Source organism: Paroedura picta, chromosome 3 (assembly GCF_049243985.1).
Source record: "Paroedura picta isolate Pp20150507F chromosome 3, Ppicta_v3.0, whole genome shotgun sequence".
Taxonomy (NCBI): Eukaryota; Metazoa; Chordata; class Lepidosauria; order Squamata; family Gekkonidae; genus Paroedura; species Paroedura picta.
In genome coordinates, this window is record NC_135371.1 from 119,554,803 (window position 1) to 119,582,291 (window position 27,489).

The window sequence follows — 27,489 nt, forward strand, 5'->3', positions numbered from 1 at the left end:
TTTATTATGCTTTAAATATCTCGGAAATTTTAGCTGTGCAAAATCCCGCACTTCGATTCCCATCGGAAGCTCGGTGTGGTATGCAGACTACATTTATGCAGTCCATTGGTTACTCATTAAGTTACTGGCTTTGAGGTACTGCTTATTCGCTGGCAGGGGCTCATGGGAATTGTAGTCCATGGACATATGGAGGGCCGCAGCTTGACTTCCCCTGCCCTACTGGACTCACTTATGTGCAGAATTACTTGTACAATATGCTTCACTGCAACTGTGTCGCTCAGCTGAGCAAAACCTTCATAAGGTGTTACTTAGGAAATCGGTAAGATCCACAGCTTCATGTACCTGAGCTTTCTGTGTTACACCTCCTAGCTGGTGGCATGGATGGCTGGACAATATCAGGAAAGCTCCCACACTCCTATTGCAGACTGGTGTGTAAAATTGAATTGTTCAGGAGAGCAGTGTATAAACTGAATAAGGCTATAGCTGATGTCTGTGGAATTTAAGGTAGTATTCCTTGTACATCTTGTGTTGTGTTTATTGCATTTTCTCCAGTTTTATTACATATTTCTCAGCATTATTCTTTAGTCTTGCTGTACAGTCTGTTTTTAGTGCAGTGTTCTAATTTTGTGGCTTGTATGTATGTTCTTACTATTATTGCCTTTTGCAAACTCAATCTGCTGCTTTGATGTTTTTTTAAAGTTTAGATTTATTTTAAACTAGGCTTCAAAGCCCGCTTGTAAGAGCGGGCTTTGAAAGGGGGGGCCGTGGTGGCACCCCCCTTCTCCCTCCCCGCCGACTCCTCAGCTTCCCTGCGGGCCTCAGAGCACGGCCACCACGTCGGCAATGTGCGGCCCCCACCTTGTTCACTCCTATTTCCTCCTCCTCCCACCATCTCTGTCACCCTGTCTCTGTCCCAGTACTTCTTTTTATCCTCCCTGTTAATCCCAGATCCACCTTTCCTCCTCCCCCCATTGGTTCCAGTCACTGGTTGTTTTGCCTTCCCTGCTCCCAGCTAGAAAAAAGTAAGGCGAAATATTTCAACAGATGGTTTATAAGGTTTTTAAGTGATTTATTTTTTAAATAATAGTGTCCTTTCCTGCTAAAACAAACGTTTAAATCACATTCTCACTGCTGCAGCAAATGCATTTGATGTCTTTGGCTTTTTCTCACTGTATCACTAGAATATCAGATACAAAAATTTAGATTTACCAGAAAAATAAGCATATAAACCACAGATTAATCCCTAGAAGTATTAAACAACATTGCGAAAACTTTATCAAATTTTTTTTACATTGATGGGACAAAATATTGTGCATGTTGCATATACACACACTGGTAGCTCAAAGTAGTGCTTCAAGATCACAGAGTAAACTACAAAAGCAGAATTAGATGTTCTACTGCAACAACACTAGAATTGTTTCACTGGTTGTATCTTACAATGTATACAATACATTGTAGATAAAACTCTGTCTGAATCTACAGACTCACACACATTCTTATCTAACTGCAAATAATATTTTGTGAGTTGATTTTAATTTAGCAATTAAAAATGAGTTACTTTTGCAATTCAATGTCATTGAAATCTCATTACCATCATAAATTACTCCCTTAAAAAACACAGTCTTCATGCACATCAAAAACTTATATATATATATATATATATATATATATATATATATATATATATATATATATATATAAATTTTATATATATATATAATATATATGTATATGTATAAAATCCAACAGAAAGTTTCACATCCCTTTGCTTACACTGATTGTGTCATACATCTGGAAGCAGCATCATTGAAAACAAACAGCTCCAAAATGATGTCTGTCTTTTGTTTTGATAGTGATCCAACTATTCAAGAAGAGTCCTTGTGTTAAAGGCTCCAGCCAAAACCATCCAGTGGCAGGTTTAGGAGATTTTACAGTTGTTTCTGGTGCAGTGTTTCAGAGGGCTCTGGGGTGGACGGATGATTTTGGCTTTTTTCAGGCTGTTCCTTTTGTTGTTGCTGGTTGTTAGGGAGTAGGAGCGACCATGCATCATCCTAGCATTCAGACCGTTGGCCATAGAGAATGATTTGAGATGGCTTCTTAAGGCAACAGGAAGTGGAAGTTTGTCAACAAGGTGCACAGGGGTGCATGAAACTATGGCACGGCAACAAAGATCTTGCAGACTCAGAACTTAAAAACAAGAAACAAAAAAAAAGAAGCATTAGATTAGACAAAACATGGTTTTGGACAGCCACAACGTGGTAGAGTATGCTACTATGAGCCTGCTATACTTCGGAAAATAACTCTTCACTCAGTCACTTTCACTGCTTCTGAAATTTCTATCTAACTGTACCACTAAGCCATCCCATAACTATAACCTGGCTTAAAAGACTAAAGATGCTATCTTTGAGTTTTGGGAAATTCAATCAGAAAATATGGTAGTATCAAATTGAAACTCTGGGAGGCTGAAGGTGCTTTTTTTGGACTCAGAACCCATTAAAGTATGCATCATTTTCCATATTACGTATCATAGTTGAGCAGCATATAACCTTTTCAACTCCTGTTCTCTGCTACCTCATATATTTCTGAATGCCCTGCAAGCCTTTGGGAAAAAAAAATTCTCATCCCTTCCATCTCCGAGAAAGAGAGATAGATACACATGCCCTGAGTTATGTCATTTGGATCCAACATTGGTATATTTAGTATATTTTCATCTGCCTTCCTCCAAGGAATTGACAGTGACACACATGCCCCTCACAGCCTCCATTTTATCCTCTCAGCAATACTGTGGATTATGTTAAGAAAAGACACACAGAGAGAGACTGATCTAAGGTAACCACTGAATTTCATGGCAAGTGGAAATCTGAATCTGGGTCTTCCTGGTCCCAGTTTAGTACTTTAAATCATTACACCACATACTCACTTGCTCACAAAAAACTCCTGAAAATTTTAATACTGACTCCCTGAAAACCAGAGTTCGTTTTAGGAACCTCTTAAACAAGGAACCTCATTTCAAGCAGAATTTAAAGCAAGCATCTGAAGTAAGTTTGCAAATCTTAATTAAGAGTCCTGGCATCATATTGATGTAAGGTTACACTATGGATAAAGTGGATAAAGGAAGGAAGGGAGAGTTTTATCAGTGCGCCAAAAAGTACCATATCAGTGCTGATTTGGGGACTTTGAAACCATACCTGAGCTGAATTACCCATCCTTGCACTTTAAATGATCCAAATCAGACTTATCTGCATTACAATTCAGTGGCAGTTTGGCCACTCCATTATAGCCTATGACAGCTGTCCCCAACCCCTGGTGCAGGGACTGGTACCGGTCCGTGGATCAGTTGGTACCGGGCCGCGGGTCCTCCTCATCCTCCTGCTGCCTTGGCGGCTGCCCTGCTACTCTGCTGATGGCTCACCTTTGGTGCTCTCCGGCGGCCACCATGGCTGGGGCTCCCCCTCGGCATGACATTGCGCAGCTGCTGCTGGCACTGCCCCCCAGTTGGTGGCAGGAAGTCAGGGTCGCCGGCAAGAAAGCAAGTGCAGCAGGGGCTCAGGCGGTGACGTCCCTCAGCAAAAGACTACCCCCCCCCCGACCTCAGTAAAATTGTCAAATGTTGACCAGTCCCCGGTGATAAAAAGGTTGGCACCACTGGCCTGTGACACCATTAAAGTCAATGGCAAATTTTGCCTTTTTGTTTATTCCATGGTTGGGGGGGGGTTGAAGTAGAGGCACCAAATTTGGAACATAGCTGCAGGAGCCTCTTCTCTGGTTTGGTCTTTTCCCCCATGATAGGAAACAATGTAGGTCAGATGGGGACACCCTATTTGTGTGTCCATAGAATTGGACCCCCTAGTCTAATCTTTGTGAAACTTGGGGGTTCTTTTGAGGAGAATTTCCTGCAGCTGTGCTGCAAATTTGGTGCCTCTATCTCAAACCACAGAATTCAAGAAAAAGCAAAATTCCCCATTGACTTTAATGGTGTCATAGGTTTCAATGGTACAGAATTCATTTGGCTAAATCTGAATAGTCTGAATCTGAATTGCTATACCAATACACTGATTCGGGTGACTTAGATTCTGCCAATTAAATTCGGCCTGAATCCAAAAAGTACTGACATTTTATTTGATGTACTTCCCTACTTGACAAATCATGGATTCCGGAGGCTAGCACATTATTTCCAAATGGTGGGGCAGAGGAATCCAACATAATCAGTATTCTATCTTAGTAAAAGACCTGTTCAGGTTAAAGGAAAAGAATTCCTGAGTAGAATTTTTTTCTTGAGGTGAAACTAAAAGCTTTAATTCTGACAAAATCCAGGATAAACGCATAGAGATAAATTAAAAAATGTGTATTGCTTACCTTTGTTTGGCCTCCACAGCCGGTCCATTCCATGTCTCATTAACACTATCCTTGCAAGTTCTGTAAAGGACTCAGTGATGTTGAAGTTACAGAGTGGGCTTACTTCAAAGAAAGTCATGCCTAGTCTTTCCGCATAGGCTTGTGCTTGCTCAGTAGATACCTGCCGTTTGAAGGCTAGGTGAAGGCGATTGCCAACTAGGATTTTAGGTACACCAGGAGCATGCTGAACAAAAGGGAGCAACAAATTAGGTTCCAAGTCCCTAGTTTAGTCCTTCATTTAGAAGTATTCGCTCTCGATTTGCCTCTATGTCTGTAGGCATTTAATTTGTTTATACACAGGAAACCATAGTACGATAACAAAAGGGGGGAATAATCAGTCTATCCACCCATTTATACTAAGGCAAGATTAGCATGGAGCAAAACCAGGGTGTTCATTGGGCTTGTGTCCCTCCTTTGTACACAACTTGGAAATCAATTCAACATTCAATTATACTTGAACCACAAACTGTTATATTCTCTTCACTCCAGCCCAAGATATACTAAATGATAAATGAGCAATGAAGCAGAACCAAGTAGAGATGTCAGTGGCATCTGCACTTTTAACTTCAAAGTGTCTCACAAACATGCCAGAATGGGCCAATGACCCCCTTCCCTAGGTAATAACCACCCATTTGTAAGCACAACTCCATTAAAAGGCTGTACAGGTACAACAAGGCTCAGAAACAAAGCACTTAACTGTGGCAAAATGTTTTAAGTAGACTGTATGCATTTCCAATTGGATCTTGCAGAGTTTTCATTTACTAATATTCTAGCCATTCTATCCCTACTTCAATGGCATCTGTTGCTGGTGAAGTAGAAGCAACAGATGCCCAGCAGCAAGAACCTAGTCAGTCATAATTAGCCTCCAAAAATCATACACACAAATACCACTTGGATTATTAGTTCAACATCCACAGAAATTTCTGGATGCCAATCAAATTCATCCTGCTTTTTAGGACCAAAACATCCTGCCAGGAAATATTATTGTGAATAGTTTGACTTAAAGTTTAGTCATTTTATATGGTATCATCATATGCATAATTCTAAGATGAACCTTACCTCATCTATCTCCTTTATCCATCGATCTATACCATCAAATGACCATCGATTAGTTATGTCATATACCAGTATAACACCCTGTGTAAATAAATAGATTAGCCTGGTGCACTCATATAAGGATACATTATATTATATTTGTTGTCCTGTAATATTTATTCTTCTTACTGGTTCAGTTAAGGATTTTTAGCATTCTAAGTTGACCCAAATATGGGGCAGAGACCTACAGACCAGGATTCCGCCCCCCAATAAATTATAGAGAACCAGAACACCCATACTGCACTGCTTTAATGCAGAAAGAATTGAATTTGTAGTTTTGCCAAAGATGTAGTCAGCACTCAACAAACTGTAGGCAGAATTTACAGAGTTCAATATTTTGTTGTTTTTTGTATTTCTTTGCATCACTTCAGACCGTAACAATGACATATTTCAGAGGAGGGAACATTATTCTTACCTGGGCCCCTCTTGAATAAGAACGAAATATGGTGCAGAATCTGCCTTGCCCAGATGTATCCCTGAAGAAGATCACAAAGAGTTAAAAGATACACAGTAAATTCTTCTCTGAATAAAGTGTATATATCAGGTAGCTTAATCAATACATGTCAGTGTCTTTCCCTTAATAGAGCTGACAACAGCAATCACAGTTAAATAGGGCAGAATTCTATTTCAGTTCTGCCCAGCTCGTTTTATATTGTTTTACACTGAGTATTGGCATTCCTCCACTTTCCTGAATAAGAAAAACAAAAACAAGTGTCCCTGAAGTTAGGCAGGTACTATGTTATTAAAGTTCCATATATTTTCCTATGAGGTTTCCTTAAAGCAACACCGATTGTTTACGTAGTTATCTCAATACTGCCTACTCTGAAATGCAGAGCTGTTTCAGAGCCTTATAAAACAACCCCCCCCCCAATCAGGAATATGTATATTGGAAATAATCATGCCAGTCATTATAACAGTATGAGGGCAAATTAATATTCTTAGAAAAATCAGAAATTCTCCATCGACCTGCTTGAAGTGTCTGTATAATTAAACCTGTTCAATGTGTTGAAAGTTTGAAATAACTGAAATAATAGGAGCACGTTACTCATTGAATGGCTTCATTATCCTGTATTAGGATTCTAAAACTGAATGAAAACCAATGCACAAGTTGTAATAGTAACCTCCTAGGATGCATCTTTTTTAGGAAGCATGTGGATTACAAACAGAAAGTGTTTGTATTTTCCATAGCAATTTAAATTAGTAATTCAATTTTAAAATCAATCTCCCCTTTTTTAAGTAAACATCACAAAGCAGCATAGTAACAATAACCTAAAACATGATTGAGAACAGAGCACAACTTTGAGAATGTCCTGAGGTTATATGAAAAAGAAACAACTGAACGTTGTTAAGAATTTTTAGAGTCCTTGGCTGATTCTGCACTTAGTATTTTTTCCATTATGGATACTGATGAATTCAGATTAATTTGAACTCGAGTCTTCCTCTATACTCCCCCCACCTCCCCAATTGAAACAGAAAGTGCTTTCCACCTGATTGGGGAACCTCAGAGCAGGCAGGGGAGCCAAACACAGCAGGAGTCTCTTTTTTTTTCTTGAACAAGGGGGAGGGGAGAGGATTGGAGACAGCAGAGGAGGGGGACATAAGAGGGAAATTCCTACTGAGAGAAATTAGGGCTTCTGGAGCGCAGTACCTTTAAGACAGGGAGGGAAGCCTTGCAAGGGGAACAAGTAAGTCTCTGAATTGATGCCCTGGCCAATCAGGGAAGACTAATTTGCTACGAGGCACGGAGAAGAAAGTTAATTAGCAAAAAACAGATATCTGCACACTTACTGATGGCGATTTTTCAAATATTGAGGCTTATATCCACTTCTGGATATCGCAGAGGAAAGGTAGGGTCACTCCAGATCAATCATGCATGTTGCAGAGGGAAAATTTAAAGCACCAAAAATCAAAATGGAAATAGAATTCAGTGCAGACAGCAGGGATTTATTCGAGATGGGAGTGGGTAAAAAGCCCTGTGCAGACTACATCCAGGTCAGCTTTTAAAAACCTAATAGCTTAACTAAGCCACACAGCTATAACCTTGAACCATTTTCAAAGCATAGGAGCGTAATCCAGAGAGACGCTTACCAGAGCTGCAGCTTTATTCTGCGGCCATCCAGGAGTATGGTTGTCGTCTTGTAATCTATACCTGCGGGGAGAAGGGGAGGAAGAATTCTAAAACAACATCATGTCTATTCTTCAATATGGGCTAATCCATATTAGTGGCTGCTGTTTAATTTCCCCATAAAAGCAAGTTTTCCATGAGAAAATCACACCACAGCAAAAAAAAAAAAAAATACTATGCTGGATTTTAATTAAGAAGTTTTAATTATGCTTTAGATGTAAGCTACCTCAGGCAGGTTCCATGACAGTATAAAAATTATCTAAATAAATATTATGCTATGCACTCCATTAACACCCAACAATTCTTGCAGACATAAATGCAGCATCACCCCTTCTTCTCTTTTGATGCATGCATATCAAGGAAATGTCTCCTGATTTCTCAGATAGCATCTTTTCTTTACCCCCATAAATGTTCACAGTAGTCCCTTCCGTCATCTTCCCCCTTTCTCTCTCTTATATGTGTGCTTTCATGTATATTCGCTCGCTCACTCACTGGTTAGGACAGAAGCTTTTGAAGTGGAAGAGAGTAAGAATGAGAGACTGCTTCCAATCGGCCCCCCCAAGCCTCCTTCCACAACCATCACTGCAGACTCACCCCACTGGGCCATCAGTAAGTGTTTACTTATTGTTCTCCCCAATGTTATATTGTTCATAATGTTGTTATTGTTATTATTCTATTATTATAAACTGAGTTATTTGTAATGTTCCTGTTTGATGTAAACCACCCTGAGCCTTCGGGGAGGGCGGTATATAAATATATATATAATAAATAAGATAGGATTAGGAGGCTGCAGATACTGCTCAAAGTCCACAGAAGGATGGGAGAAGTAACTGGCTACGGTCATTCAGGACCTCAAAAACCCCTCCTCCTGGCTAAAGGAGAAAACACACAATTGTCTCATTATATCATTTTGTAGATACTTCTAGGATTATGGTAACAATATTGCTGGAGCTAAATGACATGTTATCAATCTGCCTCATCAGACGTTATGGAGTAAACAAGTTGTTCTGGGCCTTCACCCTCAGTCCTGCATACAGTCACTCATGATCTGCAGGTTCTCCTTTATTTCTATCTGTGTGATGCACATGAAGAGGTTTTAGCTTTCCCTCTCCACTTCATTTTCATTATTTATCTTGGGAAATCCAAATGGACCAAATATTACATCCCTGTAAACACTGGTTGGGAAACCAGCTGAGAGGAGGGGACGCTCAAGCTTGTTTCCTACATGTGTCACAGTTATGATTCAGACATATGCACTCTGCCATCCCTAGAACACTTTTAAGTGACTGATGCAAACATTATAAACTTAATTATCTATGTGGTTCTTTTTAAAAAGATCACAAAATAGTACACAGCTTAGAGGCCGCTACTTCTTCAAAATTACCTTCTAAAACCATACAATACCTGCATGTTTTTATATATCTATCCTGTAGCTCCCTGACTAATACTAATACTGACTAAAAATAACTAATACTGAATTGAATACCATCAAGTCTTCCCCGGCCATTTGTTTATTAACATATATAGTGTATGTAAATGTTTCTGGCATTTTGCATCACATTCCAGTATCTTTCTGCAATAACTACCAGTTCGCATTCTTTCGTCTTTTAAAAAACACAACCATCCGTGAACAAGCACAGTCCTTAAGAAGAGGTGTCAGCTCCTCCGCCAGGCACTTGGTTGAGGTCGATCAGTAACACCGCTTCCAACTGCCCCCCCCTGAGTCTCCCATCACTGCAAACTCGCCCACGGACTGGGCCATAAGTAAGCATTGATTTATTGTTCTTCCTAACGTTCTATTGTTCATAATGTTATTGTTATTATTGCATTACTATAAACTGAGTTATTTGTATTGTTCTTGTTTGATGTAAGCCGTCGGAGAGGGTGGTATATAAATATATAATAAATAAATGCTCTTCAAAAACAGATGTTTTGTAGGTTTATATTTAACCTTGATCCATTTAACCTTGAGCAGGCTGCATTTAATTCAGTCTTTTAATATGGATTTCCTCAGCCTATGATAATTCTGCACAGTGTTAATTTGAGGTAGATTAGCTTATAACAAACACTGTGTGCAAAATTATCACATTTTCCTATTTCTGATGGATTCCAAAAGATGCTAAGCTTGTGTGGGAAGGAAATAACGGGGCTAAAAATAGCTCCAGATGCACAGTTTTTCTTTGACATATGTTGTCTTGAAAAAACAAACAAACATGCTACAATTTTTTCTCTTATACTACACATAGCTCTCTTCTAGTTTAAATTTTGGCAGTGTTTCAATGGTATCTGGGGTTTATTTCAATATTCATGGGAAGAGGTCTACATATGCTTTTTCAGTCTAAATCATGTAAACATAAGAAGCTAACTATTTGGCAGCTAGCAGGCAAGCATACACGTTGTTAACCCAAATGATTTAGCATAAAGCAACCCCCCCACTAAATATGGATATTTAAATAAGTATGTCACTAAAAGTTACCAAATGGTATTGTGTTCATAAAGTTTTTTGTCCTGGCAACTATCTAGCCACCATTAATTTCCAAGAAGAAGGTAGAAAGGCCTTAGTTCTGATCAGAAGGTGCCACGCAAGTTATGTCTGACAAATTGAGGCTTTCATAACTGCTGAGTACTTCAGTCATGAAGCTTGCGGCCTGCAAAAGAAACTAGGAAAATAATTTATTTGGTATCATAACCTAGCATTAGCCTGATGCTCTGGGTTAGCTAGCACAGTTCTGCTAGCTTGATTCTTCAGGTTAGCAAGTGCTGGTATCCAAGCACACAAACTTGGTATCCAAGTTTGGAGGAATGGAAAGGAACAGAACTTGGTGGACGGGAATGGGACATCACTTGGCCATTCTGCAGAATCAACAAGAGTGTGAAAAGCCTTCTTAAGGAAGAGTTCTAACAGCCTATTATTGCAATACTTGTCATAAAGCACGCTACTAGCTGTAAAGCCCTGAAATGCAGCAGGTGCTAGCATAGCTCTCGGGCGGGGTGGGGGAGAGGTCACAAGGAGGGCGAGCATTTAAAATGACGCAGCAGGCTGGGGGGAGGAGGAAAACCTTCTTCCTCCTGTCCCCCCCTGCCTGCCCTGTCACTTTGCAATAGTACCATTCTCGGGAATGGGCACCCAAGCACAGCTCCATTTTAAAATGACAGGGCAGGATGGAGGGGAGGAAGGAAGCCTCCTTCCTCCCTGCCAGCCTGCTCAGTCACTTTGTAATGGCCCCGGGAACGGGCTCCCGAACATGGTGCCATTTTAAAATGACAGGACAGGCTGGAGGGGAGGAAGGAGGCTTCCCAGCCCCCTGTTCCCACGCACGGTGCCATTTCAAAATGACAGGAAAGCCAGGGGGGAAGACCACCCCCCACTGGTTCCTGTTGGGCCAGGAAGCCCAAGGGGAAAGGAAAAGACCTCTTCCTCCCACGTCTTCCTGTTGGGCTGGGAAGCCCCCCCCCCCCGCCCCGTGGCTTCCCGTCGGGCTGTGAAGTCCAACAGGAATGGAGGCCCCTACCCCCAGGGCAATTACATGTGTCCTGGGGAGCATCCCAGGTAAACCGCCGGCAATGCCCACAGAGAGCCCCTGGCCAGCTGTGTGGGCAGAAAGTGGGCATGGCCTGTCCAAGGCAGGGCCCAATTGGGATGCTTAGCCCTTAGCGAGTTATTTTAACAGCAATCATACACTCAGCTTCCCCAAGCCACCACAAATATAGATATTTGCACAATTCCAAAGAGCACAACCAAACTGTACTGGCACAACAGAACCACGTTCTATGAACAGAGCTATCCTGTGGAAGTTAGAGGAAGACACTGAAAGCAACACAGCTACCCACAACGTTTTATGTAAACTGCCCTGAGCTTTATGGGAGGGTGGTATAGAAATTCAAGAAATAAATAAATAAGAGCAGTCTGAACCAGTGTGGTGAAGTGGTTAAAGAATAGCAAACTCTAATCTCCAGAGATGGGGTTTGATTTCTGACTCCTCTGCCATATGCACCCAGCTGAGTTGCCAACTTCCAGGTGGGAGTCCAGAGACCTTGAGGAATAACAGGGCCAGCTGGTTCTGGGAGTGGTGGCATATAAATCAAATAAATAAACGAACTGATATCCATGGAAGGAGGAGAACTGACCTGGAATAAAGGAAGACAGGCAGACAGTGATGAGGAAATGGATAGAGAGGAAGGAAAGACGGAGGGAGGGAAAGAAAGAGAAAGGGGGGGGAGAAAGATGAAGGAAGAGAAAGATAGAAAGGGGAGGGAGAGAGGGAGGGAGGGAGAAAGAAAGCGAGCGTACAAACACAGAAGAAAGGGAAGAGGGAGAAAAGTGCGAGAGAGAAAGAAAACAGTAAAAGACAGATAGAGAAAAGGGGAAGGAGAGATGGAGAGAGAAAGCAAGAGAAGAAGGAAGGAAAGAAGGAATGAAAGGGAGAAGGAGGGAGAGAAAGAAAAGTGTATCTGCAAATTGGCCGTTGTTGGGAGAGTACTCTCTCCCTATTGGTGGCACACCCCCCAGGCAGAGCCAATGAGTTTTCTGCACATGACTTGAACTTTATTATGGTTATGGTCATATAAAGAAAATATTTAGTTATCTAAATGCCCTCTTCATACTGTGAATTCACCCTTTCATGAAGCAGTAGCAAACCATTTTAAACTCAAGTTTTAAAAAAGGGCTAATGTCAAAATGACTTCAATAAAATTACTACCAAATAAGCTTGTTTAAAATCATAGTTTAAGTAACCATGGAATCAGAAATGGAATTTTTAAAAACACACCTCGCTCTTTAATTTTGAGTGGGAAGCACAGATATGGCCTGTATGGCCCCTTCCAACTCTATGATTCTGTGATTCTGTAATATGTTGGAAGAAATTACTACAAAACAATCATAGTATGTTTCCAATGTGGTTACTGACATATATTCATTTGGACATACCCAATTTTTGAACGAAGCTTTTAAATATCATGCAGAGATTTCATAATCTAAAGTCTTTTTCCTAGGAAAAATATTTTAGTCACTACCCCATTTTAAGCATGATTCACACCACATTATGAAATTCTTCCATGTTTGAGAATTATGCAAAGCAGGCATCAATAACAGATTGCAACACCCAACACAGCACAACAAATGAAATGCCAAGTAGGTGTTTAATTCATGCTGTAACTAGCAAAATAATTTTCTCATCAGAATTAACCTGCCCAAGCCTATGTGTTATGTTGCCATAAGCCCAGCCATTTTTACAACAGAAATTCATCAGTTCTTGGGTTCCCTATGTAAAAATAAAAGGAATTTATTTCCAGATATTCTCCTGTGCAGATGTCTGGAACTCTCTCCTTAAACCCTACACTGAATCATTTACAGGATTCATAATGGAAATAATCAGAGAATTAGACTTTGATTGAGGATCACCGAATTTAGATAACTGGGGAATTACTGTATACATTGTTTACACCCTCGTATGATAGTCATGCTAGATAGTTACCTACCTTCTGTACATGCTCTTGTCAGTGGTAGAATATTGGTTTGCAGCCATCATTGGTCTAGAGCAAGGTCATCTTAGAATAGAAGTGCAATCCTAAACACTTGCAGCCTTCTAAATGTAAGCCAGCAAGCTTAGAAGGATGATGGTGAATGTCAGTTGCAGGAGAAGGTGTGCATTATGAACTCACTGAGAATGAGGAGGAAATTTAAATTGTATATTTTCCAATTGTTTAGTTAAGGTTACCTGATAATGTGGCCAACTGTCCAAAAAGCTACTTTGCAAGGAAAACAGTAAGATAATTTTATGTGGATTATTGACATGAAAATATCTTTAGCAGCACCCTCCCAGGGGGAAATGCAATGGAAGTAGTGATGGAAGTGACAAGGCACAGCATGGTGACGAGGGACACAGCAAGCCTCCACTGCCGCCTACTTGCTGCAACAATCAGGTCTCTGCTGGTTCTCCTGACATTCTCATGGTAGAAGGAAAAGGGAGAGGAGCTCCACCGGCAACTTAACTCAAGGCAGGGGAGGAGGGACACCCGGACCTTTGCGTTCACCCCAGACACACACACACACACAGTTTTCACATAGATGTCACGTGAGAATTGGATCCTCATAACCTTTTTGTATATCCAGAGAAGCCAAACCTAATTTAAATTTAAATAACCTTGCATACAGCCTGCCATGAAAAACAAAAACACTAGGCTAAAATCTGTCTTTTCAGAACATGAATGAATTTCTTTGATTAACAAGTGTTCTAGAGTCCGTTGTGTTTTTTCGCACAACAGGCATTATTGCTAACTTTATATATATTCAATATAATTTGTTTCAAAGATGGTACAGTCACAAAAGTTGTTATTCTTTCTTATTTATATTTCAGTGCCAGTCTGTTTAGGTCACAGAAACAGCTTTGAAAGACTGAAAACTTTCTAATGTGTGTTCAGTAGTTAAGAGCAGCAGCCTCTAATATGGAGAACCAGGTTTGATTCCCCACTCCTCCTCCACATGGAGCCAATCTGTTGACCTTGGGCCAACCACAGTTCTCTCAGAGCTCTCTCAGCTTCAACTACCTCACAGGGTATCTACTGTAGGGAAAGGAAGGGTAGGAGACTGTAAGTCACTTTGAAACTCTTTCGTGTAGTAAAAAGTGGGGTACAGAAAACCAGTTCTCTTATCCTCTCTAGTAGTAATTTCCTGAATCTAAATGCTTCTAACATTATAATGTCTATTCACAAAGAGCCTCTCTTGTACATGAATATACATTCATTGCATAATGTAAGAATGAATATCCAAGTGTTTTTCTTTGGTTCCATACAGATATCTGGAAGCAGAAGATGTGATAATTTTCTGTTTGGACAAGATAGAGATACTTGCACACATCCATTTTCAAGTTACAAAACATATCCTTTGTATACAAGTTCATGAAAGCGTATTATGAGAAAGCCTTCAGGATCAAACACAATAAGAGATTTTCAATCCATTAAGACCTATTAACGCCATTTGATCTTTTGATTATCTTTGTGTTAAATTAACAAAAACAAACTATGTACCAGGAGAGAACTAAACTGCCTTTGAAGGGGTTGCACTGTTACAACATCCAGAGAATCATGCATAAGACATACTATAGATACAAATACAGAACCAGCCAAAAGAAATTAAGTAAATACTAAAACAAGCACAATACACTCAGGCCCACATTTTATCTTTGAAATGCAATGCAGCAAATAGCAACTTGAAGTCCCCCGTTTTGCTTTAAAAAATGTCACAAATCTCCATACCCTTCTCAGCCCCCACATGGAAGCCACCATTCTCTCATATTTCTCAAACAATATAGTTGTTTGGATCCAGTGATCTATCAAAAGAACTTTCCAGTATTCCCCTCTCAGAAAACCTTCTGCTTCTTCTGTCAGTGGAGCTTAACTGATGGAATAAGAGTAAGGGAATAATTTTGTCTCCTTCCCACTGTAGCCTTCTGACTTTCATGGCTATAAAGCTCATGAAAGTCCTACTACCTGTGGAATAAACTTTCCTTTGGTCAGGAGGAATGTAACTGTGGGGAAGGAAACATGGGAAAGATCTATCCTTGTTTCTATGGGCTACTGGATCCAACCAAGTGAAGCTTTTATCCGCTAAGAAGATTTATATCAGAAGTAGCTATGAAAACTACATTAGGACTGTACCTCCTTGATTCCATTCAGTTTATATGAGTTCCTAGGGCTGACCTATTATATCCCAGTAACCAATCAACATTTTCTGGTATTGCTCTGTGGTAATCTGCAAGCAGCAGCAACTATGAGATCTTGCCTTTGAAAGGGGGGGTAGCTGATTCCATCCCCATTTGCTGATGTGGGGAGCCCCTGCCACTAAAAAATGGAGAAGGCTCCATGTTTATGCTAGCCAGATGAGACAAAAAGGTCTCACCATCTGTCCTTGCAAAAGACTTGCAGACCTTCTGGAGTATGCTTGTGTATCCTTCAGGGACTCTGGACCCCAGTTTAAGAAACAGGGTCTGTCTTCTGTTGTCAAAATTCATATTCTAATTTGTGGTTGGCTTCTTTGACATTAAGGTTTCCAAATCTGCCTTGGGAAATTCCTGGAGATCAAAGTTTGGGAGAGGAAATCCAGCTCAGCCAGGATATGATGTCACGAAGACCTCCTTTTAAATCTTTCAAGTTCTCCACAGGAACTTAGTGGGTTCCCCATCTTATTTTGGACTTAGTTGTTTTAATGGGCTTTCCCTTTTAGAGGCTAGGTGCCAGGGGAGCAGAAACCTGGAGAATCTCATACAGACAACTGGGTGCAGCCATGAAAACCCAAAAGGGAAAGGGTGTGCTGGCATCACAAAGTGATTAAGTGTAATCTCCCCCCAGTTCAGAGTTCTCAATAACAAAAGACTTTTCAACACTGAAATATCCTGGCATAAGCCAGGGTGTCTGCCCAGCCATTACATTACCATGCCCAGTTCCTCTTTTTCCTTTTTTTTTTTTACTCAATTAATAAAGGTATTCAATAGGGATGCCAGTCCCCAGGTGAGACCTGGTGATCCCCTGGACTTACATCTTATCTTCAGGCAACAGAGATCAGTTTCCCTGGAGAAAATGGCTGTTTTTGGAGGGTGGACTCTATAGCCTTATATTCCACTGATTGTGGAATATAAGTGTGCCAAAAGACAGAAAGTGGTGGGGAGATGGAGGGAGAGCAGCAGAAGCATGGCAGGGGAGGGAAAGGACTGGAGGAGAGTTTCTAACTTTCAAGCCTCCTCTGCTGAAAGCAAGAGACATTTCCCAGCTGAACATGGCGTCTCCTCCTGAGGGCACATTTCTTTAAGTTTGAACAGCACTCCCACACACATTTAAAACCTTCTGTATCACTAATTATTTAACCAGTGTTCCAAGTTCAGCAAAAAATAGTAGGGCCACTAGACATATTACTCTCCACACCTCTCCACACCTATTACTACACACACCTCTGAAATTGACAAGATGAAACAACTAAGCAACTGTGGATTTTGTGCACAGGCGAAGGGGGAGAACCAGAGAGTAAGTGCTGCATGAAGAATCCCTACTTCCTATTTCAAAAAACACGCCCAGTGGATGTGGAAGCAGCATGAAACTGACCAATAAGGAAAGGCCAATTACATGGTACACACACAAAACATCACTTCCGTTTTTTCTTGATGGTTTGCAAAACATATACTGGGCTTACTTCTGCTTCTTTTCTTTTAAAAAAATGCTATTCTTTCTCTTGCTCCCAGGAGCTATCTTGGGGTGTCATGTAAAAACTGAGCCACTGTTATGGCAGGCAGACTCTCAGTCTGTCACAGGATGCAACCAGTGAAGTGACCTCAGTAAGCTCAGCATGTGCCAGGCAGGGAAGGCATCGCTGAGCACACATTGAAAGCAACCGCCTTTCCAATGGATGTGAAAGCAGAAGATAGAAAACATAGTGGGAGAGGGGGTATGAGCAGCAGAAGGGTGGTAGAAGAGGGAAAGGGATGGAAGAGTTCCTAACTTCAAAGCCTCCCCGCTGGAAGTAACAAGCACTTCCCACTCCTCTTGAATTTAAACAGCACTCACACATAAACTTAATTTTTTGACCAGCAATCCAAGGTCAGTAAAACAACAGTAGGATGACTAAACTAGGCCCATTCATTAAAAAAATTAAATGTATATGCAACAGTGCTTTATTACCGATGAAGGGAGGAGGAATCGTGGGAGGTGCAGAATGAGAAGAAAAACCTCAATGTGAGTACTGGAGGAGTGGTTGCCAAGGGATGGAAAAAACAGCAGAGGAGGTAAGTCAGTGGGATATTTAAGTTTTGGAACTATTGTTGCCTTGGGAGCAAAGCAAGGGGGGAAATCCACCAGGAAACAGTGATTAGAAAGTGAACTGAGTGCTGAAAGGAGGAAAAGCCATGTAGGATGGCAAATGAAACCTAACGGAAGTGCGTGGGGAAGTGCATGGTGAAAACAAGGGGAAATGGAGAATGAAAAATAACGATGGGAGAGGAAATCCAGCTCAGCCAGGAGAAAATGCAGGGAAACACCAGTGCTTAAAAGACATAGGAGAGAGGAGCAAGAGAATAAAGCCATTATTGTGGCAGCTGCTACTGAAATTATTTTAATTGGCACAGCCAACCACATCTCCAGTTGCCAATAAGAAGCCCTGCTGAACAACAGCCTCACCCGCTTTCTAAAAATTCTTTGTGGGCACCAGCAAACGTATTGTTAAATGGACAGAGTCTCACCTTGAACCAAACAGATCCAAGTTTAAAGGGCACTGAGCCATAAAGTTCTCTGGGGAATCTTAGGCCAGTCACAGTATCTCATGAGATTCAGTGTGGTGATGTGTTCAGAGTGTCAGGCTAGGACCTGAAAGACCCAGATTTGCATTACCACTCTGCTTGCTGGGTAACCTTGGGTTGGTCACAAATTCCCAGCCTAACCTACCTCATAGTATTGTTGTGAGGATAAAATGGAGCAAACAACAATCTAAGCTGCTTTGGGTCCCCACTGTGGAGAAAAGTAAGTACAAATGAGATAAACAAATTGTATCTTAGCCTAAACTATTTAAAATGTGGCTGTGAGGATAAAACAAGACAATTCCTATGTATACTGTATTGAACACCTCAAAAGAACAGTGTCATAGAAGTGTGATAAATAGCTTGTTTGGGATATACAAATTTAAAATTCCATCAAATTGAAAATGGGAAAGTGATAGCAGGAACTCTGTATTTGTATTAATGGTTAAATGTAAGGAAGGCAATATAGCATACACTCAGGTGAAAAAAATGCAGTTTAATTATGAAAGATATATATGACCTCAGTGAACTGAAAAGGAGGAGTACACTTTCTGTGAGAAGTGAATTTCTTCTTAACTCTCTCATGTATTACTTCAGAGCTAAACCTGAAAAACCTGTCAATGTAGCCTTAGCATTTCAGGATAATGTGCTGTTTTTACTCATCCCAGTAACGATCAAAAATTACCACATACTTTACACAGGTTCAGCAACAATTTATCCTTACAAAAAGAACTATAATATTTAGTTTAGATGACAGGGGAATGTGTTGTATAACTTGTGAATTTGTAGACCCCCAAGTCATATAACACTTCCATTTTGTCTCTAATCCACAGACATACCCAAACCATACTTCACATAACACTTCAAATTATTTCCCAGAGTCAAAAGCTCAATAGATTGGATCGTAGAACCCACTCATGAAATGTCATTTCCTGCTTCCCCTTCTAGCCAACCACACTACCTAAACTCTGCTTCTGTGGTTAATGGGACTATCAATAACAACCCTGGTATGATAATGGGAGCCTATAGTGAGAAGCAGCTAAAGTCACACCTCCTTGCACCAGTTGAAGTGCTTTTGTGCCAGTGGATATAGACAGTAGATTCCAACACACCATTCTCTCTGAAGGTAACAGACGGGAGCTCCTGCTTCTCTTTTTCCATTTTAGAAGTATTTGGCTAGTTATATACAACAATGGATAAGGGAGATAGGCACAGCTTTCAGAGGTTTTTTTAATTAATAAAATAGCAGGACATTGTTTATTAAGATAATGACATTTCTGTTTATAGTATTTGACCTGGGAGTTTGTTCACTCCTATATGAAAGTCATCAGTTCATGTTGCAATCATCAGGTGATGAACATTCCAAAATGGAACTTACAAGTTCAGTAATACACAGTAAGCTATTTGAAAGCATAGTTATATGTAATGCAAACAAGCACTGCTGCATGCAAACTCAAATCTGCATATAATAAAATCAGGACTTTACACCCTGACAAAATGCCAGCCCTCTGATTGGCCCTTGGCGGGAGCATGGGGCAGGGGCTCTGATCAGCCCTCACTGGGTGGGCTCTCCCTCCCCCAATTAGACCCAATAAGAGAGCTCCTCTGCCATCCAAAAGCACTGCCTCACTTTTTGTGCCTAAGGTGAACAAGTCACCACCAGGTGAGGCCAGGAGCTGGGGACGTCTGTTCAGGCACCCTCCACTATGCCCTACTACATGCTGGCCCAATTCTCTCTCCTTATTGCAGAGAGCCTTGCGATGGCCATCCAGCCTCATGCCATGCCGGCTGTCCACCACATGCTTCCAGCATGCCTTGCTGTGAGAAGTGCAGGACAGGCGACCAGCCCCGCTCAGTGCCAGCAGCTCCACTCTTCTCCAAGCCAAGAGAAACGGTGGGAAGTTAGGCACGTGCTCCATGCTGCCCCACTGATTTCATCCCGCCCCCATGCTGGGAAATATCAAGGGAGACAGAGCACGGCTCCAACACTCTTCCCCTTCCTCCCAGCCCAAAAATATAGTGGGAGTCCAAGCGCTGCTCCACTGCTCTTTCCCCCTATGCCAAGAAAACAAGTATGTGCTCCGCTGCCCTTCCCCCAGAAAGGTGCAAGACTCCAAGTACCCACTCCATACTAGCACTGCCACTGCCACTATTTCCCAATGCCAGGAAACTGAGTGTGTTCTGCTACTCTTCCCCTCCCCTTCCTCCCATCTCAGAAAGGCAGCAGGAGTCCAAGCACCCACTCCATGCTGCCCCTGCTGCTCTTCTCACCCCTGCATGCCGGAAAATGCATGTCATGAACTGTAGCAGCAGATTAAGCATGTGCTCATCATCAGCCTGGTGATTTTCTCCCCCTCCCCCACTCTCTCTGGCTTCCTAGATGTCACAACAGCTGGGGGATGCTGCAGCTGAAGAGCAAGATCGCTGTGGAGAAAGGGGGGCAAAATCACCAGCATCCAACTGTGGCCAGCTTGCTCTTCTTCTGGGAAACTCCTCTGGTCGTAGTTCTACTCTTCCATCTTGCTCTTTTCCTTGCAGCAACCTGAGTGCTGGGATGAGTGTACAAAGAATGCAGAGAAGTGATTGTGGGGAAGGATAGACTCTTCACCCTTGGCATGAGGCCCACAACAAAGGATACTTGTCCTTAAGTCACTCAGCTGTTTCAAGGTAAGAACCAACAACTGACCATAAGACCAACTGGGCAATAGCTTTGCTCACTTTCCTGAAACATGGGCTAGGAGCCATATAGAAGAGCAGTGCTCAGAAGAGTCACAGATAGCATGTCAAAGCGCCACATGTAGCTCCCAAAGCACCAAGTATTGCTTTGCTGACTTAAAGGAATAAAAAGTTCTTTCCTGCCATAGCTGTGCAAGAGGAAAATATACTACCTCCAAAACTAAGTGCAAAAAAAGTAAAATGAAACCATATATGTATGCAATACTTATTACAAATGATGCCATGAGCAATAAACAGGGCATTTGTGTAATCACATAAGTGAAATAATTTGAGACCCTGAGGGAAGATGGGAGCCTTCGGGGAGGGCGGTATATAAATATAATAAATAAAATAAATAAATTTCAGTAGTGGAGATGTGTGAGGGGGAGTCATAGACAGAATTTTTATTGGTTATCAAATAAAGTTGTGTATTTTAAGAGCATTTATTGTGGTTGCCCTTTTATTAAACAAAAAACACAAGATTGGAACTAAGGTATACCTAATAAATAATCTGTGATCTGAAGCATGTGGAGGGTGCTGCTCTTTTGAGTCTCAAAGTGACATCCCCTGTAACTATGTCCTACCCATCATGCTTTCCTATTTTAAGACATTTCACTATGCAAGAAATCAGGAAAAAGCAAATGCACATGGATTTTTTTGCCATTAAATTGTTTAGAAAGCCCTTGTGATGAAACAAAATGCCTTGTTTATTTATTATCAAGATTTTCTAAACTTGGTAACTGGAGGTTTCAGGCCCAACTATATCAGCCTGAAGAGCACCATCTGTTTTTCCCACCATTACTGGCAACTGAAAACAAGAAGCCTGGATGAGTGATGACATCCTTTCTTCAATAAGGTCCCTGCTTACCAAGAAGAAACTGACGTGACTTGACAGGCAGGACAGCCTCATGCCAATGTTTTTAATACCACCTCTTTTTCTGTCTTGCTTATATAATAATACATCCATAGATTAAACAGCAAATTAGTGGCTTAGAGCAGACATTATACTAGCCACCATCCATCAAACTGTTATTTGAAGAATCAGGAACGTGTCAGAGGAATGTGCTCCTTATGCCCATTCTTTCCTCCCCTCTTCCCAACTGATTGCTTGCCCCACATTTCTTCATTGGCTTTACTACAACTCTCCTGTGGTAGCCAAAATGACCAGTCTATGAAGAAGATAGTCAGAGAGGCCAGCATGTTCCCAGTCCTATACTAGAACATAGCCATGCAAACTATTTTCTCTTGAAACCTGTCTTTTAAAATATGCTGTTCTTAAATGACCAGGATAAATGTTTTCACTAGGCAACATATGTGATATGTATTTATTGTCATACTACAGGGAGCAAGTCGATTTCTGGAAATGCTGTATTTCACAAAAATCTCCACCCTGACTTTATCCTAGCCTAACACTCTTAAGGTGCCTATCATACAACAAGGAATGGGTACATTACAGATAATAATTACCACCTTCGCTTGGAATAAATAGCTATGATTACTTCAACACTTAATAACTTAGACATCACTCCGCACCGTCAAATACACTGGCAAATTAATTTTACTTCTGAAAGAAGCCTGGAATTAACAGCAAAACTAAAGGTGTGTTTACATTAAGACTTTATTCCAGGGATATTCCTAGAACTACATGCAGAGTTTGCACAAATACCAAAAGAAACTTTCAAGTGATGCTCTGCTTCTGGCTGTTGCAGAAAAATCACAGAGAGACCCAGTTCCCAGTACAGTCCAACATGATGTCTCAGCAAACATTCTTAGGAGTACTGGAGCCACTCCCAACAAATGTCAAGAGCAGGTGGGGTGACTGAAGGGCAGCCCTTTATCAGCCAGAAGCAGATGTGCAGTGCAATAATTTCCTAGGAGTTAGCCACACTGACTAGGTGTCAGTAAGATTCTGAGTAGAACTGCTTAGGATTTCTCTCAGTGCAGCCTTTTTCTGGGGCTGATGTTGGATGGAAAGTGCTCAATTTCATGCAGTTCCATGCAGCATCTCTTTACAGGCAACTTTGCAAGCTATATACCTGTAAGAGCCACATAAGAGTGTGAATAAAAGGAAGGGATAACTTTTGCCTTTCTCCCGGGAAGGGCAGAAGGTGTTTAAAAAATTAATGGGGTAATTTTAAGCATACTTAATGGGAAATTTTTCTTATTCAGTGGGAGTTAATTTCATACTCATATCTGGGTAGCAAAGGAGCAGTCTTGTTCTTACTGAAATAAAACGTCCAGTCTCTGTTACTTGTGATGGTGAAGCTATACCCTATAATAAATTAATTGAAAATTCAGAGGAAAGAAGTTTTTATTTTATTTTGAATTAAGTTAAAGATTTGCAAATGTTCAGATTTTCAGATCCATCAGACATGGTTTGGGCTTCTCATTCATTAACAGATTAAATGAAAGAAGAAACTAAAAATAAATGTTCCAGAGTTAATGCCAAAAATACCCATCCTATTCATATCAGTTCTTCAGAAACATTTGGTATTACAGTCCAGTGCTATACTTATTCTTGCCTGTTCTTTATTTATACAATGTATCAGGCAAATATCTTTTCACCTTTGCTTGGGGGGTGTTACAAATATCTCACTGTTCTAAACATTTTAGTAACTTGTAGGCTAAAAGGAAACACTACTAACAATAGTGTAGACTAAGGGCCATTCTGCACCTCTAAAAACATAGCATTAAGCAACCTCAATGGCTTAACGTTATTAAAAATCGTGTTCCCTGCCATTTCTCACCTCCTCACTCTCTCAGATTTTTCTCCCGCTTTCTGATGCTTCCTGGCACTCTGCACAGCTAATTAAAATGGCGCAGGAGAAGGACTCACTATACCCGTGAGTCTCCCCCTCCTGTCAAACATGGCAGGCAGCCAGCCAATCACCTTTCTCCCAGATTTAAAGGGCAAGCAATATTTTGTTAAGTAAAACTTCTCCATTGCTATGACTATGCATATAATCACAGATGCACAGTGCATAGTTTAATGCCACTCCATTTTGGAATTATGATACTTGAAGATCAAAGGAAGCAATTTTCACCCCCGATTTTTTTTGTTGGGGGGGAGGTTGAGAGGCATGCTTTGGATCAAGCAATGTGTGTTCACTCGTTGCTCCAGGCAGCTTGCTACAAAACAAACAAACAGAAAAGCCCAATTCCAGGGAGAAGGGAAAGGGAGGCGGGCACAAGGGTGAGTACTGCAGATGGAGATTACACTACTTCTGGCCATTTTGTTATGCTATTTCACTACTGGTTGCTGGTTGCTCTCCTCCCACATACACAACATAGTTGGGGGAATCCAGTTTTGTGGATTCCCCAACTAGCGTGTTAAAATGGAGAATGTAGCTGCCGGATTGCTGCTGGGATGCTGGATGCAGACATAATCGTTCATAATGCCAAAAATATGGCGTCTACGGAGGGTATTTATTTTCTGGGTGCGGAATGGCCCTAGGACTTTTTTTTCTTTATTTCTGGCAAGCTCTGAACAGTTCTACCATTATGTCTTATCCTCAGTCATGTTTGTAGCCTCAAATAAGAAACATCTACAAGATGTGTTTATTTGTGGTCATACAGTTCACATTTTAAAAATAGCATGGCACACAGCCTCTTGAAAGAATATTTAAGAACTCTTTACAATTTCCCCCCAAAACTCTGTTGTGTGAAAATGGCACTGAATGCAAAATCAAAATAATTATTTTGCTTTTCTCTTACAAGAATGTAAGTGCAGCAAGATGTCACATCTCCTCTTAAAAGATACATTTTCTCCTCTGATATGGATACCATTGATACAATCTAAAATAGAGTCCGCAACTCATTTTAATATTATTAGATTTAATCCAATTAACCAGCAAAGAGTAACTCCTTGGCTGCATTATATTGTTTATTTATTTATTTGTTGCATTTATATACCCTCCCTCCCCTGAGGCTCAGGGTGGTTTCTAATCTGCTATTCAATTAGGATGTCTAATGTGACTTTAAGAGGTCCAGTTAAAAATTTCAAGTACCTTAAACTGTGGTCTTCGTCTGTAGTTCTGCTGGGTATACAGACCAACATCTCACTGAATTCTAGATGAGTCCCCTTACAAGTATTCACTGTATCCCTCTAAGCATCGCTTTCCTAATCAATTTGAAAAGCTCATAAATGAAGAAATACACATTGTAATTGATAAAATGTATTCAAGGTGTGTATTGGAACATCACTAAAGGCAACACTGGAACAGAAAGATGTAAGTGTGAAAGATGAAAGTGAGATAAAGTTGGAGGTATCTATCTGGTTTATGTGAGAGAACTGATGTACCCATTACAACCCGTGTTATCTTCTGCTCCAGCTGGATACACAGGGTCTATATATATTGAACTTCCTGTCTCCCTTGATCTTATACACCACAATCATACATGTTTTCTTCAAATTAAAGGATCTCCTTTGGAGACTACAAGATTACCTTTTCCCAAAAACTCATGTGCAGTTCTTGCCAACCCCAGCATGCGTGGATGCACGTCCTTCTGTTCTTCTCATATGACATTTTTTATTCCATAAAAGGGTAATGAAATAAACTAAAGATTATGTGGACCTCTCACTCACTTCTTATATACTAGATCCCTGAATTTATGACGAGTCAATCTAACACAAACATGCACTTCTATGAATGCTGAAATAAAGGAAGGATACAAATCCAGGTTCTTATCACCAGTGTAAAAGGATCAACAAACAGGACCAGTGACATGCTTTATTTCCAAGCAAACATGTCAGCATTGGGAAGGTAAATTTTCTACTGTGGAAGGCCTGCCTTTTAACTGCCAATACATGGGAGGCGGTTGTGGTGACTCACTGAAGGCCATCCCACACATGCACAGAAGCACTGCTCCAAGCAATCTACAGGTACAATAAAGAGTGCAATCTATAGGAGCAATGAACAGTGAGTTTCAGGTTCTAGACACCGATGAGCCCTGCACCATCTGCTTAACTTACCCATATTGTAGCCATAGGGCGATTCTGTGGCTCCATTCTCCAGACTTGCTAGGATCTCCCCCTTGCCTACGTCGCTGTCCCCCACCAGCAAGAATTTCAGCAAGAAGTCATAAGCTTTCACAGGGCTGCCCACGTGGTTCATCCTCTTGCACCCTTTCGCCGCTTGCTTCTCGAAGGGCAATCAGCTCCCAGCGCCCATGGCGGACGCGGAATGACTAGACGGTACGCCAAGGGCTGGGGTCGAGGCAGAGCAGCGGGGAAACCCACGCAGCAGAGGCATGTTCAGCTGTGTCCGCTCCCGCGCAGCACGCCCCGGGGGGCAGTCGCTCTCACGACACTGGGGCTCGGCCGCGGAGAAGCCACCAAGGGGCGGGGGACTATGGCAAGGGGGCCCATCCTCGGCAGCAGCGTCGTGAGGCCGCCATGGGACGCGCGGCCCCGGTCTGCCTTGCCGTCGGCGCAGCGGCGCTCTCGAGACACGCCACGTGCAGCCCAGCAGCGGTGGTGAGGTGCCTGACACAAGGGGGGGGGGGCGGCTGCGCCAAGTGCCTCTGCTCAAGGGCGACGGAGGGTGAAGAGGGGCTGTCCTCGTCACGCGGTAGACGGCCTCCCCACCTCAGGTCGCCGCGCTCCTCGACTCCCCCGCGGGACAGCGGCGGCGGCGGCGGCACCTGCTAGCGCAGCCAAAGCACAACACCCCAGTGACAGCGTCGCTGACCAGCACCCACTCCTCTGCCCCTCGGAGCGCGGCTTCTGGAGCTCGGCCTACTCCGCCCTCTGCCATTGGACAGCCAGGATTCCGCCCTCTGCTGGCCCCCCTTTGCATTGGTCCAGCCGGACGCTCAAGCTCCGCCCCTCGTGATTGCTATTGGATAGGCGAACCTTCTCGCTGAGGGCTCCCACGGCTCGGTTGCTGGGGCAAGCTTGGTCTCGTTAGTGGTTGGCACGCTCGTCTATCACGTTGGCGCTGGGCGTGAGGGGCGGGGCGGCTGTGTTTACAGATCGGCGGCGGTGGAGGAGGAGGAGGAGTACGGTGTGCGTATTTGATGCGAGCGTGGTTTGTCCCTGTAGTGCGACACGAAGCCTCCGTCCCAGTCACCAGGCGATTACTTTGATTGCAACAGAATAACAAGGAGTCTAAAGATTATTAACTAATTTATAATGACATAACATTTTACGAATGGGAGCCCTCTTTGTCGTTGCAGATTAACACAGCTGCTTCATTGGACATCACAGTTTTTTGGTATGTCCACACAAGCATTAATTCCTAATTCTTAAAATTGTTTTGGTTGGTAGGCCATGAGCTGGACTGGGACAGTGGGATTGTAAACACAAGTATTTCCTTCTAAGTCAACGAACTGACGTTCTATACTGGGAGGGGTGCTACATAGGTAGACAATAAAGCACTATGCTGTTGTATCTCCAAAATTGGACAACATATCTCCAAAATGGACTGATACTGTGCCCTAGCCAGGAACCAGCATGGCAAGTGCACCAAGCAACTCCAATACAAACCAATTTGTCAGCAAGGAAGGCAGTGGATCCTGGAAGTATGAGAGAAGCCAGTTGGTGCTCTCAGCCACTGTAGCACTGGAATGCTTCCCCCCACCTCAGGACAGGTAGAAAGTTAAAACTATAGTACAGGCCATAGCTGCTCATAGAAAATAAAAGGCATTATGCCCCTTCTAAGGCTATCCTTGCCAACAAGCCCTGAGTAGTACAGGATGCAGACTACAGCCACAGCCAAATCATCCCACTCTCCAGTGGCAGCCAACACTCTCCCCTGCACCCATTTAGATTGTAACCCTGCACCCCACAGATGCACCATGAATGTAGGCCGGGACAACCTATCATTCAATAAGCAGTGCACACAGATGGAACTCTTGTCTCAGAGGTCTGTGACAGGCTTA

At 42.0% G+C, this 27,489-nt stretch overlaps 1 protein-coding gene across 2 annotated transcripts; it reads right to left on the reverse strand.

Moving 5' to 3' along the window:
• Nucleotides 1-1,045: 1,045 nt before the first annotated feature.
• Nucleotides 1,046-26,314, reverse strand: RAB40B (RAB40B, member RAS oncogene family). 2 transcript variants are annotated; one of them, XR_013229354.1, is made up of 7 exons: nucleotides 25,580-26,314; nucleotides 7,579-7,639; nucleotides 5,906-5,966; nucleotides 5,455-5,532; nucleotides 4,357-4,579; nucleotides 1,774-2,187; nucleotides 1,046-1,177 (listed from the first exon to the last, which is right to left on the reverse strand). XR_013229354.1 is itself a non-coding variant. In XM_077327458.1 (6 exons), the coding sequence occupies exons 1-6, from the start codon at nucleotides 25,719-25,721 to the stop codon at nucleotides 1,919-1,921; spliced, it is 834 nt and encodes a 277-aa protein (XP_077183573.1). In that variant the 5' UTR covers nucleotides 25,722-26,313; the 3' UTR covers nucleotides 1,046-1,918. The 2 variants fall into 2 exon arrangements, 1 of the variants encoding a protein (XP_077183573.1); XM_077327458.1 differs by having other exon boundaries at nucleotides 1,046-2,187; nucleotides 25,580-26,313.
• Between the last annotated feature and the right edge of the window lie 1,175 nt (nucleotides 26,315-27,489).

Coding starts and splice junctions, on each gene's coding strand:
- RAB40B (XM_077327458.1), bottom strand. CDS start 25,721: ATGAACCACGTGGGCAGCCCTGTGAAAGCTTATGACTTCTTGCTGAAA. Junction 7,640..25,579: donor GCCCTATGGCTACAATATGG/GTAAGTTAAGCA, acceptor TTCTCCCCGCAG/GTATAGATTACAAGACGACA. Junction 5,967..7,578: donor AGAATAAAGCTGCAGCTCTG/GTAAGCGTCTCT, acceptor GATCTTCTTCAG/GGATACATCTGGGCAAGGCA.